At 37.4% G+C, this 14276-nt stretch overlaps 2 protein-coding genes and 1 long non-coding RNA gene across 4 annotated transcripts; all 3 read left to right on the top strand.

Moving 5' to 3' along the window:
• The first annotated feature begins 2863 nt into the window (after nt 1-2863).
• LOC128548105 (galactose-3-O-sulfotransferase 2-like) lies at nt 2864-4621 on the top strand. The gene has a single exon (XM_053522498.1). The coding sequence runs from the start codon at nt 3857-3859 to the stop codon at nt 4619-4621; it is 765 nt and encodes a 254-aa protein (XP_053378473.1). The 5' UTR covers nt 2864-3856.
• A 3426-nt stretch (nt 4622-8047) lies between these two features.
• LOC123547670 (uncharacterized) lies at nt 8048-8566 on the top strand. Its single transcript, XM_045334934.2, has one exon. It carries the CDS (start codon nt 8048-8050, stop codon nt 8564-8566), a length of 519 nt encoding a protein of 172 aa, XP_045190869.2.
• Nucleotides 8567-9268: 702 nt separating this feature from the next.
• Nucleotides 9269-13665, top strand: LOC123527513 (uncharacterized). 2 transcript variants are annotated; one of them, XR_008366987.1, is made up of 5 exons: nt 9269-9842; nt 11409-11514; nt 11735-11840; nt 12146-12247; nt 12513-13665. It is a non-coding gene; the product is annotated as an uncharacterized LOC123527513 (long non-coding RNA). The 2 variants fall into 2 exon arrangements; XR_008366986.1 differs by lacking the exon at nt 9269-9842 and having other exon boundaries at nt 11273-11514.
• Nucleotides 13666-14276: the final 611 nt, after the last annotated feature.

Raw genomic sequence — 14276 nt, forward strand, 5'->3', positions numbered from 1 at the left:
TTAATTGTAAAGCAAAAGCAATGGTCATTTTTGAAGGTATTCATGTAAAAGGCTTGTAACGCCAAGTTTGCACAAACGAGTCCTTCTGTTAAGGCATACAAATATCCAACATGAACTGATAAATGCATTTGGTTTTTCATAATGTATCTTTTCACTAAATTCTGAAGAGCGAAATCATAGTGACTTTTTACTATATGCTAGTATACTGGTTAATGAAAGTATTTCAAACTGATGGTCAATTGTCTACTCTGAGATCAAATTATAAGTCTCAAGTTTGAGATCGCATAGTATCATGATAAGTGTAGGGAGTAGTGGTTAAACCTGAATTTCAGAATTAGTAAAAACAAAGCAAAGTGATATGTTAGCATTTTATTGCCATCATGATAAGACAAGAAGGAATAGCATCTGTCAGTCATTTAGTCTGTCAGTCTCATTTTTACACACGATTTTACTTTTGTCATGCAAAAGAAGCACTTTCCCTTAGCTTTACTCTTATGTGAACAGTCTTTACAAAAGGTGTGTCCGCAAGGCACTAGTGTGTGATCTTTCTCGGCTGATAGACATATTATACATAATAACAGTTCGTCTCTTGCCTCTTGCTTAGCTTTAGAAAGTTCTCTCTGATGAGCCACCAGCATCTCATTTTCCCTCTTTTCCCAAGCCGTTTCGCTCAATGTACTGCTGGTAACCGTTGATGAAGGCCTCGTGTAAGGTTTCCGCTTGTGTAATCCTCGGATGCCTCTTATCGGACTTTTCGATTTCATAGTCATGGTCGGACTGATGATATCTGGCAACTCTTCACTTTCGTCGTCGCTAATCATGATGGTTTCTGTTAGTGTGAGTTGTTTCTTCGCTTTGTCCATTTTGTCTGAAACAGAAAAAAATAAATGAACGTCAGTTGAACCGTTTACAAAAATATTACATTGTCAATTCAACAAGTTGAGTCGGTATTTGCTAAAACGAAAACGTATAAGTATCGAGTTCAATTTCAAATTCAAACTCTCAAATCTCAAAGTGTCAACTTACCAATTTCATCCATCAGCAAGCCTTGGTTTTCCAAGAGAAACCTCGCAGCTGATATGATGTCTGGCATATCTTTGTCATTCGTTGCCTCTCTGATCTCGTTTTCCCACAAGTTCAGTTTGGATAGCGCCGACATGCTACTCTTGAACAAGGAAGGATCTCGTCCGCGATCCAAGTTGATGCAAGTAACGACGTTATCGATGTTTTCGATCAAGTTCTGAGCTCTTCTAATAAGGCCTCTTCGTTTGTATACAACAAATGTTTCCATTGCTTGTTGACGGCTCTTCGTCATGAATGAGCTAAGTAAATTTGCGGCTGCTCTGTTCATCTTTCTGATACAGAATGAGAGTTAAAACCATCCGCGCACGCCATATCTAGCTCGAAATGTTTTGACCAATCAGAATGTCGCATTTAAACCACGCCTACTTTGTATTGACCAATCAGAAAGCAGATAGATTCAAAAAGTTATTTTTTCGGTACAGTACCAGGGAAATAGACCATCGAGCTTCATTCTATCGAATGCAATCAGACTGTCAACACCCTTACAAACTATCATACAGCTTATAAATTCCAGAAGATGAAGGTGAAAGTTTTCAGCATCGAAACACTGAGACAGAGGTCTCAAACTCTCGACATGCTGTTAACGCACAACGATATATACAATAAGACAGAGAAGATATTGTCGCTCGGGGAATGTCATGAACAGTACCTACGAGAGCAACTTGACGGATTTCTGAAAGAAGGGGACATTGAGCAATATCACAAACAGTTCGTAGTGGACTTGTCGAATCCAGTGGTGAACTTTGATAGTGTTGTGTCAAGGATTGATACTAGAATTCTACTTGTTCTACTAGACTATTATGCTGTAGACACATGGAAAGACGAATTCGTAAACTTTGTTCTAAGAAGTAAGAGGGCAAACTGGATCGTCTTCAATGCACTTTTGCTCTTATCATTTGCAGATCATGGCATTGTTGATAGATTTAGCACAGAAGTAGATGCAAAGCAGAATTACAGACCGATGCCACCATTTCGGTTCAACGAAACGCCTAGACGAAATGCAAAGTGTTTCGGGGACATTTATGCAGCGATTGGCACTCGTAACCGCAATAAAAGTACATAAACTTGAATATTTGCCTTGTTGTATTTTTAACGAACAAGACTGATTGTCACAGTAATTTGCCCAATGCTGTGCAGCCAGTAGCCCTCATATTGTTCAAAAAAATAGCCAAAACCCTAACCGCACCTAACCTCACCTAACTTCTCCTAGCCATACACCTGGGACCACACACCACCAAAGCCGATTTCGTTTTGGAAAAATGTTCAAGACTGTAGGTGAATGCCATTAATTTTCCCAAGGTTAGACAGTTAATGCCCCTCGTTACATGTTGTGAAAAAAACATAAAGCTAGTTGATAATTAGCCTTAAGTAAAAGTAACGGTACATAATTACTGTGTTTATCGTTTTATCGCTAAGACAAATTTAGAACAACTTCACAGTTTTTTAACATTTTTTTTAACAAGTTGACCTCGAACAACTTGTCCTAGCCCTTCATCGAGGACCAGATGCATCAAGAGCCGATTTCACTTTGGTCAGTAAAAAAAGAACGGATAGGCATGAAATGACTCATTTGAACAAGATCAGACGATCGTTCAGATCACTATATCAGTTAAGCAAGCACAACAGGAATGAAGTGTCACAATTGAACAAGATTGGACGTTCGTTCAAATTACATGTAGTGTCTCATAGTCAAGCAAACACATTATCTTCTTTAATTGTTAAAATAACGAACGGGCATGAAGTGTCTCAATGACACCGTTGAACAAGATAGATCCAACATTCGTTCAAAGCACATGTAGTCTCTCATATATCTCAGTCAAGCAAGCACATCATCTTAGCACGAAGTGTCTCAATTGTACGAGATCGGATGTTCGTTCAAATCAGTGACTCATTTATCTCAGTCAAGCATATCTCTCTCATGTAGTCATATAAATGGTATCGTCTTACCTGATAAACTGACCAATGGCCTGATACATGTCATGTCCACATCTCAAACGTAGGTCAAACACACTGTTCTACTATCTTTCTAACCAACAGTTCTCTCCCATTGCCACATTTGGTCTCCATAGACGTTGTTGAGTAGTTAGAATAGAATTTTGATGAAGTTGATATAGCAAGTTTATAAATCCGGACAGAACAGTTTGATTACTACATTACGAGTCTCTAATTGTAAAAAGAGCGAACAGGCATGAACTGTCTCAACTGCACAAGATCGGACATTCATTCAAATCACAAGTAGTGTCTCATATATATCTCAGTCATCTTCTCTAATGTGTAAAAAGAACGAACAGGCATGAAGTGTCTCCATTGAACAAGATCAAACCACATGTATTGTCTTATATATCTCAGTCAAGCAAGCATGTTGGTCAAAGACAACCGTATTACTAATAGGGGATTCCCCTCACAGTTTATATAATCCTTGTAGAGTAGTAGTGAGCTTTGGAATTGAATAAAAATGCATGTAAAGAATGTCCGGGTTAGAAAAATCGGACAGTTTAAAAAAAAGGAACGAAAGAGCAAAATTCAATCAGACTTTCATAAGGAAAGGGACGAGTTATGATTAATATGATATTACAGAGCAATATCGTAGTACAACCCGAAGAAAAAGACATGACGGAAAATGGTAACAGAACAACATCTGCTCTAAAAATTGTCCTATGGTAAGTACCTTACTTTTTCAACATGAATTATATGAAGTGGTAATGACTTTATAACCCGATACTAACGAATCTGTCTTATTTCTCTTTTCAGGATTACCTTATTCGTACTAGTGATGGATTGTATCGTTTTCACCTACTATAAACATTCGGTTGTGTTTGTAGACAAACTGCCTGTAGACAAACTGCAGTACAGACAACGACCTACTGGAAATTCTACACGCAATCATAAAAACGTTACAACTCATGTTGCCTTTCTGAAAGTACACAAGGCAGGATCGACTACTGTGCAGAATTTGCTTTTTCGATTCGGAATGAGACATAGCTTGAATATTCTACTACCGAAGTCAGGAAACTATCTCAATAGAGCGTCACAGAAAATTCCACTGAAAGCAGGAGAACATTATGATATCTTTGCATGTCACACTGTATATCAGAAGCAATGGTTTGACAGCTTACTACCGACAGATTCAGTTTACATTGGAATTGTTCGTGACCCGATGGTGAGAATGATAAGTTCAGCATACTATTACCGAGACGTTTTTGGTGTAGGCTACCTGAAGAGAGTACCGCATGCCAATTTCATACACGAACTGGTAAACTATCCAGACAAGTACGATAGAGCATTTTTCTCTCACACGAGAAATTCTATGGGCAAAGATTTTGGGTTTCAACACGACATTGAACCAACAAATAAATCTCAAATCAGGAAATACCTAGATCAATTGAACTCACAGTTTCTGCTTGTTCTCATCATGGAAAAATTTGACGAATCTCTCGTCATGCTGAAAAGACTTCTGAACTGGTCGTTACTCGATATCATCTACTGGAAAATGAACTCATACAAACACGATCATACTGTTCTGAACTCTACGAAATAGCGAAGTTCAGAAACACCAGTTTCCTAGATTTTTGAAATAATGAATTTTACCCGATCATTTACGTTTGTTGAACAATCTTTAAGATAACGGGAAATGTCACTCCCCTGAAAGTCATCTAGCACACCCTTCAAGTCAAGAAAAAAGGGTTTGGGTTACAATTGCAAATCAAGAGAAAAGTGTGTCCCGTAGCGGGTGTAGGATGTTTTGGATTTTTCATTCATAAGCGAGGAATTTTTTTTCAATAAGGTTTCAATAATTTGACCCCTTTCATTGCATTAGAACAACCCCCTAACTCGTGGGGACCATTGAAAAATTTCCCTCAAATAAACGTTGCGGTAGTTGATTTATCGGGTTTTTAAGATCTTAAGATAAATTTAATTTAGGAGATTTATATATTGAAAAAAATGTTATAGGGCGTCCCCAGTTACATGCAATGCAAATGACTGAATGGTAGTATTCAAAACAATTTTTCTATGCGGGTGTGCATTTTTATTAAAATTTTGCGCACCCCGGGCCTTTTCTGAAATTTTTTGTAAAGTTTTACGTTTAATAAGTTTAAAGGATTTTGTACTTTTTTTCAAAAAGGTTTCACTTAAAACATCAAAAAGGGATTATTTTGACAGTGGAGATTTCATTATAATTAGCTTTAAAATTTACGGCGTTCCCTGGTTATTTTATTCGACATAAATTGTTCATCTGGAAAAGGTTTCCACTATTCGTCTTCTTAGGAAAAGAATCCAGTAATCTTTTTCTCCCTGAAGGTTTAGGAGGTATGGCGGGGGCTTAGACGAACGTCCTCCCCCCCCGTCCCCCATTCTACATCTTGCTAGATTTTCAAACGGTTTTAGTGGTTAAGGGATCATTGATCCTTCCCCCCTCCCCGGTATTTTGTTCAATTCTTTGTGTAGGGTTTTTTTCACCTTTACCCAGGATGAAATACTTGTTGAATTGTTAGTACATTGCTTGTTCGTTGTTGTTGTGGCTTGTAAATTGGGTTTTTTATTGGTGGGCTTTACCTTTAGGGTTTTTCTGACTTTGATTGTTGTTTGCTGGTTCCAAGTTGGGGCGAATTTTTAGAAAAAGGGCCGTCTGTTTGAGTAAAAAGCATCAAAACCTGTGTTGTTTTTTGCGACAGATTTTAGTGATTGATGTAAGTTTTTGAGAGTGATGGGGGGTGTAAACTAGCATTGGCAATTTTCCTGGCTTCTGGAAATCCAACCTTGTGTGAACTTTACAGAAGAATTCCCTTTTCCCAGTTTCCCCGTCTTGCAGTCCGAACCCGGCTGAAAGTGACGCAATTCACACACGCACTGTTAATTGACTTGCCCCCGTCAGGAAATTTGGGCCCCTCGACGCACTTTTGGGGAAAAGTGATCACTTTTGCGTTTCTCTCGTTTGTCCCCAAATTAAAGCAGCATTGCATTGAATGGATTAGGGGAAAATTTTTAACTTTTGTCATGAGGGGATCCCAAATTTTTTTGACTGAAAAAAGGAAAGGTTGCCGAAAGTAAGAAAAAAGGTTTGGTTTATTTTTTTCTAAATCGTTTTAAATTTTTTTGTTAGCACCTGACATGTTGATCAGCAAGGCCCTGACAATTTTCCGACTCCCCAAACTCAGCAAGTCAGGACAGGGAAGACCCCCTTGAGGAATTAGAGTGCGGTGTGCAATGCCTTACATGGGGGTTGAAAATAGGTGTTTTTAAGTAAATTTTTGGGGATGTGCTGCTTTTTCTCTTTAACGAGCGATCCCCCGTGCGTAATTTTTTTTGGACTTTGGGAAAACCCGTACACTTTTAAAGGGTTTTTTTAATTCGAAGGAAGTTGTCATTTTAAAAGTTTCATCGTTTTACTGAATTAAAGAAACTTGGAAATGCCATGTTGGATGTGTATGGCGGTGAGAGGGTTTACCTTCCGGCCATCTGAGTCGTTTTTGGTATGCGGTCGTTTGTTTTTATTTTATTTTCCTGTGATTTGTTAGCATTCGTCCTCGCAGCCCCCCCCCGTGCGGTCCAACGGGAAATGTAAGCGGCGGATACCAGCCAAAATGTTAGGGAAAAGTATTTATATACTCGGCCAGGTATTTTTCAGTCTTGTTTATTCACCCGCTGTATTGAAAAATGCAATAAGGGGATCAAGGTTGCTAGTTTACCCCCCAAGACCCTAACCCCGCCTTTAGGAATAAAATTGTAATCATTTGCCATGACGGTTCAATTTTTGTGTGAAAGTACTGAAAATTTTTGAAAGCAGAAAAGTGACGGAGAAGGAAAGTAATTTGATTTTGGTGCGTAATTTGCCAAAAGAAGATAATTGTGTTTGTAAAAAAAAACAAAAAAAACAGATCAATTTGATATACGATTTGAAGATGTAAAAAGTAATTAAAGTGCAAATTTCCCCAGGGCTTGGGTTTACCAGCCGATTGATCGTATGGGCCCAATCGACCCCAAAAAAAGTCTGACCCAAATTTGAGGCCCCAAAAATTGTGTTGGCACCCCCAAACCCCCAAAAAAGGGGTGCACACATGTAACAAGATGCATCACATCCCCGGGGGGCTATGGGGGGGACCCCAAAATCCCGGACCCTCCTTCCGGCTTACGGGCCGCCACCCACGGCAAACGGGCGGCTCCATTTTGGGGGAGTGTACCCCCCTGCTGGAGATACAGCCCGGGATTTTCACGCCCCCCCCCCCCCCCCCCCCCCCCAAGGGGCAACGATGGGAAAGGGGAAACAAAAGATGATGAAAAGTCAAAAAACATGGTGAAAAGCCGAAACAACGATGGGAAAAAGTCGAAAGAAAAGATGGTGAAAAAATCGCAAGCACGATGTTGAAAAGTCGAAAACCCTGTTTAAAAGTCGAAACAAAGATGGTGAAAAGTTGAAACAACGTGGTTAAAATCCAAACCACTGGGGAAAAACCAAACAAAGATGATGAAAAGTCGCAAGACGATGTTGAAAAGTCGAAACGCGAAACAACGAAACCACAATGGTAAAAGGTCAAAACACGATGATGAAACATGAAAAAATATATGTTTTTATATCGTAGTTTCGTTATTTTTAGTTTTCACCCCGCAGTTTCGAGTTTTCACCCGTGTTTTCAAAATGGGATTTAAAAAAAATCGAATTTAAATGGGGGTTCGTGGGACAGGTAGGGTGTTTTGAGTGATTTTTGTGCGGGGAAAAGGGGAAAAAAATGATGGGGAAAAAGACCCCCCCCCTATAAAATGGGGGGTTTTTTTATGGGGGTACGTTCATTTTTAGTGAACGCTTTTTGCTTCAAATAAACCTTCATCAGCGGTAATATACTTTGGATGTCCATGGATGAATGGTATGACTGAAAGTTTCAACCAAAGATAAAAATAATTTTTACATAAATTGATTTATCGTAAGTATATAAAAAGCAGTGTGTTGCCTTCATTGAGATCAAACAACATGGGTTCAGTTTCCTATCAACACGGCGATATTACTAGCATAAGAGGTGTGGATGCTATTTGTCATCAAGTGAACTGTTTAACGGTGAAAGCTCATGGCCTGTCATCACAAATAGCTAAGAAATATCCGTGGGCTGACATCTATGCGAAAAGAAAATCGATAGGAAATAGAAATCTAGCCACGGTGGAAACGAGAGGAACGCCAGGCGATGTTGCTTTATACGGAGACAATTCGGGTTTTCACGTTGTTTGTTTGTTGGCCCAGTGGGAATACGGCAAATGCTTTCGATCTCGCAGAGAGGAAATTTCGCCGTACAAAGATACACCAGAGAAAAGGTCGGAATGGTTCAAGGAATGCTTGGACAAACTAGGAAAACGCGATGACATACAAACGATTGCCTTTCCAGAAAATATCGGATGCGGCTTGGCTGGAGGGAATTGGAAAATCTACTTAGAGCACATTAAAAACTTTGCAAAAGATTACAATAAAACGGTGCTCATAATAAAGTATGACAACTGAATGCATGAGACCCGCCTTACTTACTTGTCCAATGCGATGCCCACTGTGTTCATTTCTTTCAGGAGAAGTTTGGCATACCACAGGGCGATGTTTCGAGACCAGATTTATATTTTTTATGTATTTAGAAAAATGCACTATATAAACAGCTTGCGCTTCTTACCATTTTAGTAAAGTAAAAACAGATTGTCATTACAACAATATGTTAGACTGTAAAGATGAGAAAAGCTATACTCCAAAGCAAACATTGATTCATGTGATCAATTGGAAGAAGTTAATGAATAAAGCATCAAGCAAACAGGAAAAGATGGCGCTTACATTATTGATGACCGTCCGCATGATGAAAGATCTGGACAGTTTGAAGTGGTTATGTGAACTGTATGACTGTGACATTGAAAACATTAAAATGGAGTGGTATATGCTTGACAAGATAGAAGACATGTATTTGTTGAATTACTGTTAACTGTATTTAGCACTGAGTAATAAACATGGAAAATAATGAATGTTTCTAGTAGCACTATCCCTAAAACAATAAAAGTAAAGTCAGAAGAGCTGTTATATGTTCTCGGACATTAATACACAGTCAGAGCGATGTCAGTTTCAACGCACAACTGTGTACTATATCAACAATGAATTTTCCTTTGTCTCAATGACCCATTACGAGTTGAACATTTAATTCAGATTAAGAAATACTTTATCTGTCTTTATATACAAAATATGATAGCAGAACTGCTTCTTTTATGATTGACAAGCAAATCCTAGAGCTACAAAGAGATTCCACATTGTGCACATTTTTGCCTCAGAACAGCCCAGTTCAATGAATGTACAGCTTCAAAGCCCTATCAACTGCACGCTATATCTTTGATTTGAAATGTACAAGGTGTAAGCAATGTACCTGTAACACTTTACCGTCAATAAAACAGACTTTTTTCTGAAAACATGCATTTTTGCTGCCAAACAAGGTTGCATTCTGATCTAAAGCGTTGTGCACATTTGTGATACAAAACAGCTTATTTCAATAACTGCACAGGTTCAAACATTCTGTAAAATACACCAGGCATTGTTGATTTAGTGTATGCAAGGCTTTTAGCACCATAAAACAGTAAAACAGAGAAGTATGCGAAACAACTGTGACGTTCTTGATCAATTTACAGCGTACACATACTGACAGTGCGTGGCAGTCACAACTGCATTGAACAGAACGAAAGTAAAAAGTTCTCTCTGAGTTTTGGAGCTTTATGGAATAATTTGGAGGATTCGGAAGTAACAAAATGAAAAGGTAGGTGGATTTTATGTCAGTGAATGACATATTCTTGCTTTGATAAGTTTGAGGTGGAAATAAACACTTTATTTTGACTTTCTTCGCGCAACGGCAAGTGTGCAGAATGATGCAATTTCTGTCAAATTTTGGGAGCTCATATTTTGTTAACGCATGGATGTAAAAAATATCTCTTTTAGGACAAGAAAGCCTGTTCGCTAGCGTAATGAATGCATGCAAAAATCTTGTTCTGAAACACTTGGTTATGTATTTTTTTCACTCTGAAAAATTGTTGAAATTCATGTGAAATGCTCGCGAAAATGAGTGATTTTGAAACGTAAATATCTTATTAATTTCTCAATGAAAATTCATGATGATGGTCTCATTCGAAAGCTAAACCCTTTCTTGTTTCGATGTTAATTTGGTATAATTTACAGAAGTGTGGAAATATATGATTTTTTGCTCAGAAGTGACATACCGTATTGTCAACATAACAGTAATGCGCCATTTGCAAAGTTGCAAGTTTCAGCCCTCGTAGTTTTCTATTGCATGGATGTAAAAAATATTTCTTTTAGGACAAGAAAGTCAGTTCGCTAGCGTAATGAATGCATGCAAAAATCTTGTTCTGAAACACTTGGTTATATATATTTTTTTACTCTGAAAAATTGTTGAAATTCATGCAAAATGATCGCGAAAATGAGTGATTTTGAAACGTGAATATCTTATTCATTTCTCAATGTAAATTCATGATGTTGGTCTCATTCGACAGCTAAACCCTTTCTTGTTTTGATGTTAAAATGTCAGAATTTACAAAATTGTGGAAATATATGAATTTTAGCTCAGAAATGACAGACCGTATTGTCAACATAACGGTAATGCGCCATTTGCAAAGTTGCAAGTTTCAACCTCCGTAGTTTTCTATTGCATGGATGTAAAAAATATCTCTTTTAGGATAAGAAAGCCTGTTTGCTAGCGTATTGAATGCATGTAAAGATTTCATTCTGAAACATTTGGTTTAGCATATTTTTGAACATGAAAAATTGTCAAAATTTGTGTAAAATGCTCGCGAAAATAAGTGATTTTGAAACGTTTATATCTTATTCATTTTTCAATGTAAATTCATGATGTTGGTCTCATTCGATAGCTAAACCCTTTCTTGTTTTGATGTTAAAATGTCAGAATTTACAAAAGTGTGGAAGGACCTGATTTTTTGCTCAGAAAATGACACACCACGGTAAACAACAATGGCCGCGCCGTTACAACAAAGGTGCAGGTTTGGGCGATAATTTTGCAAAAAGTAAATAAGATATGAAATTGAAAATTTAATACAATGAGGATAAAAGTATTGGCTTTTAAATGAGATCATTTTCATCTTTCTGCGATCAGAAGTAAGTTCATAACATTGATTTGAAATGACCCTGTCATTCACCATTTCTCGTCTTTTTTTTGCATTTTCCGAGAATAGGGTCACGTAAGGTCGCTACGTCATCACTCACGTCATTTAGGAGCTGGACATAACAATATCAATATGGCTTTCAACGGTCAAAAGTAATTCTGTGAAATAAAATCATTTTATTGTGTTTGTAGATGGAGGATTGGAAAAAAACTTTATGAGAAAATACATCTCAGAATGCCTGCCGTTAAAAATTACCAAGGATGGAGGCGAATGCATGATACAGGAGCTGAAAAAAAGGTTAGTGTATGTTTTCATCTGTCACTGCTCAGTATGTTGATTGTGATTTGAAGTTTTGAAGTGGCTAAGCTTTCTTAGATGCTCAGATGTACATATTAAATATACTTATAGACCAGATTCTGTCTCATTTTATGTATATAAAAAATTAATAAGCACTTTGACTGAATGAATCTTCAAAAAATCAATGATAGAATGATGTTTTGCTTATTTTTTTTTTCAGAGCAACATGTCCAGACCTGCTAAATATTTACAAGCATACTGAAGAAGTGTGAAGCATACTGAAGTGATGTGTGTTCCACAGCTGTAAATTATGGAAAGAAAAGCAGGTATTTATTTTACAAAATAATTTCTAGATCTATTGAATTTTAGCAAACATAATGCCTTTTCAGCTTCATCACAGTGTAAGGCTGTAGAAACTTTGTAATAAATTTATGTAAGGCAGAAAACTTGAAAATCTAACACTGTTTGACATAGAATCTATATGAACTAGCTCAGCTTTCAGAAATGTTCAGAAAATATTTCTAGACTAAATTTTATCTCATTGATTGTGTGTAAAAATACATAAGCACTTTTGCAGAATGAGTTATCAAGAAGCACTGATTTTCTAATGTTTTGCTTATTGTTTTTTCAGAGCACTACAGTGATTTGCACAGGCCAAGATGTCTCAAGTTGTACATTCAAACAGAAGTGATGGGTGACAGGCTTTTACTAGCAACTTGTGAAGAAAAATCAGGTAGCTATTCATTTTACAAATATTGAATTAAAAAAAAATACAATACCATTTCAGCTTGATGCTTGAACTTTTTGTTATAATTTTCTATACTGGAGGCTGTCAGTATCAAGTGTCATTTTACATTTGATTTGTGTGATGCACAAAAAAAATAAAGAAATATGAACAGTGAGTTACAGATGCAATGATAGATTTTCCTCAGCATATTTCTTGAGAGATATTTGAAAATTTGAAATGCCATTTAGTCTTATATTTTTTTCTATTACAGGTAGCTAGAGCAGAGACCAGATGCTGTGATTGATGCAAACAGAGATAGACATTTTACAATGGAAATGATAGACTCTGATATTTGCATGTATTGTTTTGTATGATGAACTTTGCCCGTACAAGTGCCTATGCCCGTAAAAGAGGCACACTTTTGCTTATTGTGTTTGTTGTATTTCAGTATAAAAAGTAATGGTAAAGGTCTCCGAGATGAAGGTTTAGTGTTGTTGTCTGTATTATGAGTCCAATAGCCTGTCCTGTCTGTCCGCAATTAATACTTTGTCAGCTTGTTTGCTAAGTATGCTATCCCAATGAAATGTTAAGAGACACTGGCATTCACCAGTGTGAGTAAACATGTTCACTCATGCTGGTAGTGCCTTTGTGTATTAAGTGTACTTGGTAGGCAAGTGTGGTCTATCACATCTCGGAGATACATATAATTAGATCAAGTAAGGGTCGTTGACAAAGATAAAATGAGACGTGTTATACTATTTAACTATACTTCTGAGATACTCAGTAAGGTAGATGCTCCTTCAAAATTTCAACACTGAACAACAAAACTCTTGATTTCTGACTGATCATTTTTCTTGAACGTCTCATTTTATCTTTGTCACCGAGCCCTTCATATATCCAACCGCAGGCTACTGCGTCGAAATTGCAGTCAAATCTCTGGTACTCTTGGTATTGAAAATATATAGCACTTACAAAGTATAGTCTCAATGCGATAACTTGAACATTATGTAAAACCATTACAAAATCCTAGAGATGTCTCTTATCAAACTATCAAGTAAGCTGTAATGCAAAATCATTACAAGACTAGTATCAAGCTATCGGAATGTCAAAACATGACCATAAGGCTATATCAGAGATTTGAAATGCTTTTCGATGCAATAGTATGATGTTGGAAATTTATCCTACATCCAACCGTAATCCTACATGATGGTATAATTGTATCATAGTCCTTACCTGATGTTGAGCATTTTTTCCTCCCTTGTTTGGATTTCTGATCGGCATGGGTTAAGTGTAATGCTGGTTATCATGACCCGACTCTATATTTGGCGAGGCAGCGAAGCCGGTATAGGGAATTGCTTAACCCGACGCTGCGAGGATTCATGGACAGGGATTAAATGCTCTTGCCCCGCCAAAGGGAAGCACGACGTTCCTCTAATGAGATGTGCGAATACACTCTTTGGTTGCCTAACTGTCCGGACGCCGCAGTTAGATGTACGGGGAAGGGCATCGAATGTCTATCCATGCTACCGATCCCTAACATTCTAGAGGTTTGATCTGGCAATGAAATCGTATTACACTATATAATGTTGGAATTTTGTCCTGATGCGTCACAGGATAGTAATTATTTTCTCACTATCCTGTTGCTAAATCAGTAGGAAAACAAACAACATGATAATGGAATTTTGTCCCAATGCATTTTTTCTCCTACAATCCGTGAAATTGCCATCAATGCAAAAGGTCACTATGCTTTTCTCCTAATACCCTTCAGCGGAATAAAACAACATAATGCATAACATGATGTTGAACATTTTCTCCTACATTGTTTTCATCAAACGTACGTAGTCTTTAACATCTGGTAGGAGAAACTTCTCCTGGATGTCTAAGTAATTATATCCTTGTATGCCCATTGCATTCGCATTACAGGACAAATTTGACAAAACAGTCGAGCTGATACATGATAGCGTCAGATATGATTTTGTCCTATTACAACATGATGATACATTTGGAATGTCAAAGCATTGAACCCAGCCTTTAA

Source organism: Mercenaria mercenaria, chromosome 14 (assembly GCF_021730395.1).
Source record: "Mercenaria mercenaria strain notata chromosome 14, MADL_Memer_1, whole genome shotgun sequence".
Classification (NCBI taxonomy): domain Eukaryota; kingdom Metazoa; phylum Mollusca; class Bivalvia; order Venerida; family Veneridae; genus Mercenaria; species Mercenaria mercenaria.